Source organism: Etheostoma spectabile, unplaced genomic scaffold, assembly GCF_008692095.1.
Source record: "Etheostoma spectabile isolate EspeVRDwgs_2016 unplaced genomic scaffold, UIUC_Espe_1.0 scaffold272, whole genome shotgun sequence".
Lineage (NCBI taxonomy): Eukaryota > Metazoa > Chordata > Actinopteri > Perciformes > Percidae > Etheostoma > Etheostoma spectabile.
In genome coordinates, this window is record NW_022605576.1 from 1628515 (window position 1) to 1631985 (window position 3471).

At 35.2% G+C, this 3471-nt stretch overlaps 1 protein-coding gene across 1 annotated transcript in view; it reads right to left on the minus strand.

Moving 5' to 3' along the window:
* Positions 1 to 64: 64 nt before the first annotated feature.
* Positions 65 to 3471, minus strand: part of mcur1 (mitochondrial calcium uniporter regulator 1) — a 50468-nt gene continuing 47061 nt past the window's right edge. The window contains exons 6-9 of the mRNA XM_032510782.1: positions 2623 to 2694; positions 2400 to 2453; positions 2168 to 2282; positions 65 to 585 (exon numbers count right to left, since the gene is read on the minus strand). Coding sequence (XP_032366673.1) covers positions 530 to 585; positions 2168 to 2282; positions 2400 to 2453; positions 2623 to 2694 — 297 coding nt within the window. The 3' untranslated portion in view covers positions 65 to 529. The remainder of the gene's footprint in view (positions 586 to 2167; positions 2283 to 2399; positions 2454 to 2622; positions 2695 to 3471) is intronic.

Consider the following 3471-nt stretch of genomic DNA (forward strand, 5'->3'; position numbering starts at 1 on the left):
CCTTCCTCTGATCTTCTCCACAGCTTGATATGTACATATCAAAAATAAATACATAACATTTTTAAAAAGTTTAACTTTAGTTTTAAACAGCATTATCTGAATAAGAGGTCAGTATTTATAGCAACTGACTGCACAACATTTTCTGAATGGAGTTTTTTTTAGTAAATGATCTTTAAAAAAAAAATGTATAAAGTACATTTAGCAAGTATGTTTAGGCACGAAGTAACCACGGGCACCTATGACTTTATTGGTTGCGTGGTTTGATGAAATAGTTATCATAAATAATCTCTTATTTAACTTTTTTTTTTAAATGTTTGACGAAAACAACGAGACTTTTAGTCGACTAAAATTTGACTAACAAAAATCACATGATAATGACTAAATATGACTAAAAATAAAAGGACATTTGGCACAAGACCAAATTAAAAATAGGTGACAAAATGAACACTGGATCGCACCAGGGAATGCAAACTTCCCGACATTGATCACTGAGGGTTATATGAACATCATATGTAGAGTGTGGTCCTGCCTACATCCAAATACGATAGAAACCCAAGACCACCGTGAGACAGGTGAACACTGAACCTGAAAGATTAACAAAAAGCATAGGTCAATCATAAGTCGGCATGTTTCAGTAAGTCCTTTACTTCATTTTTATACTGCTAAATGTTTACTAATTTTGAACAGGTGGAAATTCTGTTTCCTCGCAATTTAAATTGAGATTAAATGAACGTTGCTTTCATTTTTGAATTGCTAAAGTTGTACCCATAAAAACCCACTTTAAAGGTCCCATGACATGGTGCTCTTTGGATGCTTTTATATAGACCTTAGTGGTCCCCTAATACTGTATCTGAGCTCTTTTATATAGACCTTAGTGGTCCCCTAATACTGTATTGAAGTCTCTTTTATATAGACCTTAGTGGTCCCTAATACTGTATCTGAAGTCTCTTTATATAGACCTTAGTGGTCCCCTAATACTGTATCTGATCTCTTATATAGACCTGTGGTCCCTAATACTGTATCTGAAGTCTCTTTTATATAGACCTAGTGGTCCCCTAATACTGTATCTGAAGTCTCTTTTATATAGACCTTAGTGGTCCCCTAATACTGTATCTGAAGTCTCTTTTATATAGACCTTAGTGGTCCCATAATGTATCTGAAGTCTTTTATATAGACTTATGGTCCCTAATACTGGATCTGAAGTCTTTTTTTATATAGACCTTAGTGGTCCCTAATACTGGATCTGAAGTTCTTTTAATAGAATAGGTCCCTAATACTGATCTGAAGTTCTTATATAGATCCTTAGTGTGTCCCTAATACTGTATCTGAAGTCTCTTTATATAGACCTTAGTGGTCCCTAATAGTATCTGAAGTCTCTTTATATAGACCTTAGTGGTCCCTAATACTGTATCTGAAGTCTCTTTTTTTATAGACCTTAGTGGTCCCCTAATACTGTATCGAAGTCTCTTTATATAGACCTTAGTGGTCCCCTAATACTGTATCTGAAGTCTCTTTTATAGATCTTAGTGGTCCCTAATACTGATCTGAAGTCTCTTTTATAATGACCTTAGTGGTCCCAATACTGTATCTGAAGTTCTTTTTATATAAGACCTTAGTGGTCCCTAATACTGTATCTGAAGTCTCTTTTATTATAGACCTTAGTGGTCCCTAATACTGTCTGAAGTCTCTTTTATATAGACCTTAGTGGTCCCTAATACTGTATCTGAAGTCTCTTTATATAGACCTTAGTGGTCCCTAATACTGTATCTGAAGTCTCTTATATAGATCCTTAGTGGTCCCCTAATACTGTATCTGAAGTTCTCTTTTATAGACCTTAGTGTCCCCTAATACTGTACGAGTCTCATTTTATATAGACCTTAGTGGTCCCCTAATACTGGATCTGAAGTCTCCGTCCAGAGCAACGGGATCTGTTGGTCTATTTCTTTAACTGTGTATGGGTTTACACCTATCACTATATCACTATCTAGCCACTGGGGGGCCATAGGCAGTCTGGGGGAACTCATATTAATGTTAAAAAAAAACATAAAGTGACATTTTCATGCCATGGGACCTTTAAAGCAGTTGCCATTCATTTTTGCCAGCCGTAGCTCTTATGGCTATGAGTGCTGCTTCTACACACTGCAACAACAACGCACAAATGTCCTACCTGCAAGGTATTTTATCGTATCCAGTTTATGGGCCTCTAACATGGTTTTCAGACCAGCCACCTCCGTGTCGATTTTAATGTTGGTCTGAGTTAAATGACGATCTTGCTCTGCAGTCTGTAAAAAAGCCAATTAGACACGGACATCCCAATGAATCAGTGTATCGGCGTCTGACCTGATCTGGACTACAAATCCCATGTGATAGGATAGGAAACATGGAGCACATATACAAACCATTTCCATAATCTCAGCTCGTGTTTCTAGAAGCATCTTGTCATGCCCTACTTTCTGAAAATGAGAAATAAGGTTTTATTTAGATGAGAAATGCAATAAGTGGGATTAAGGATCTGTTAACAATAATTATCTGCAAATATCTACCATGTATGTACACGTGAAGATGACAAAAGACTAAATAAACAGATCTCCAACCACGTATTTAATGTTCTTAGACACCCACCAATGCTTTTGCGCGATTTTTCTCCAAATGCATGTCCATGACAGTGTCTGAGCGCACTTTATTCATGACATCCTGCAGATACACACAGCAAAAACAGGAAATAAATAGTAATGAAAACATATTGGATGAAACAAAAGATGATGAAATGCTTCTAAATTAACTTTTACCATAAAACTTGGACATAAAGGGATTTAAATAGAGCCCGACCGATAACGGATTTTTCACGGCCGATACCGACACAAATATTTGGTTATTTGAAAATCCGACATTCCGATATATCGGCCGATATATTATTATTATTTTTTTTTAATCCAGAAACGTTTAACAAAACATGAACAGATTTCCCTAACATTAGTTATTTGTAGTTATTCATGAGTTCTCACTTAAATAGTAGGATGATAATTTGTTTTATTGTCACAACAGAACATCAAAATATCTTAAAGTTCTGATAAATAAAATGTAGAAAAATACAAACTTAACCCTTGTGCTGTCTTCACGTCAAATTGAAAATCTTTTGTTGATGCTTTTTTCAAAGTTTGTCACTTTTTTTGACGTTTCAACACTACGTAAAACTAACTTATTAACTTCAGTTTTACAGTTATTTTTGGAATTTATGGTCAATAAATGAGTTAGAAAAGCCAGAAAGGAAAAAGATTAAGATTATTGAGACTGAAAAAATTAAAGGAATGGATGTGATGATAATCACAGACTGGACATGTCACTTTTACTAATAGCTTTCAAACACATTAAAAATGCAAAGAGCGACCCCAAATTAATAAAAGTAGACCACAACAACCTCTTTGCCAAGTAACAAAATTACTGGCAAGAGCGTTGGGGATCAATCATGTT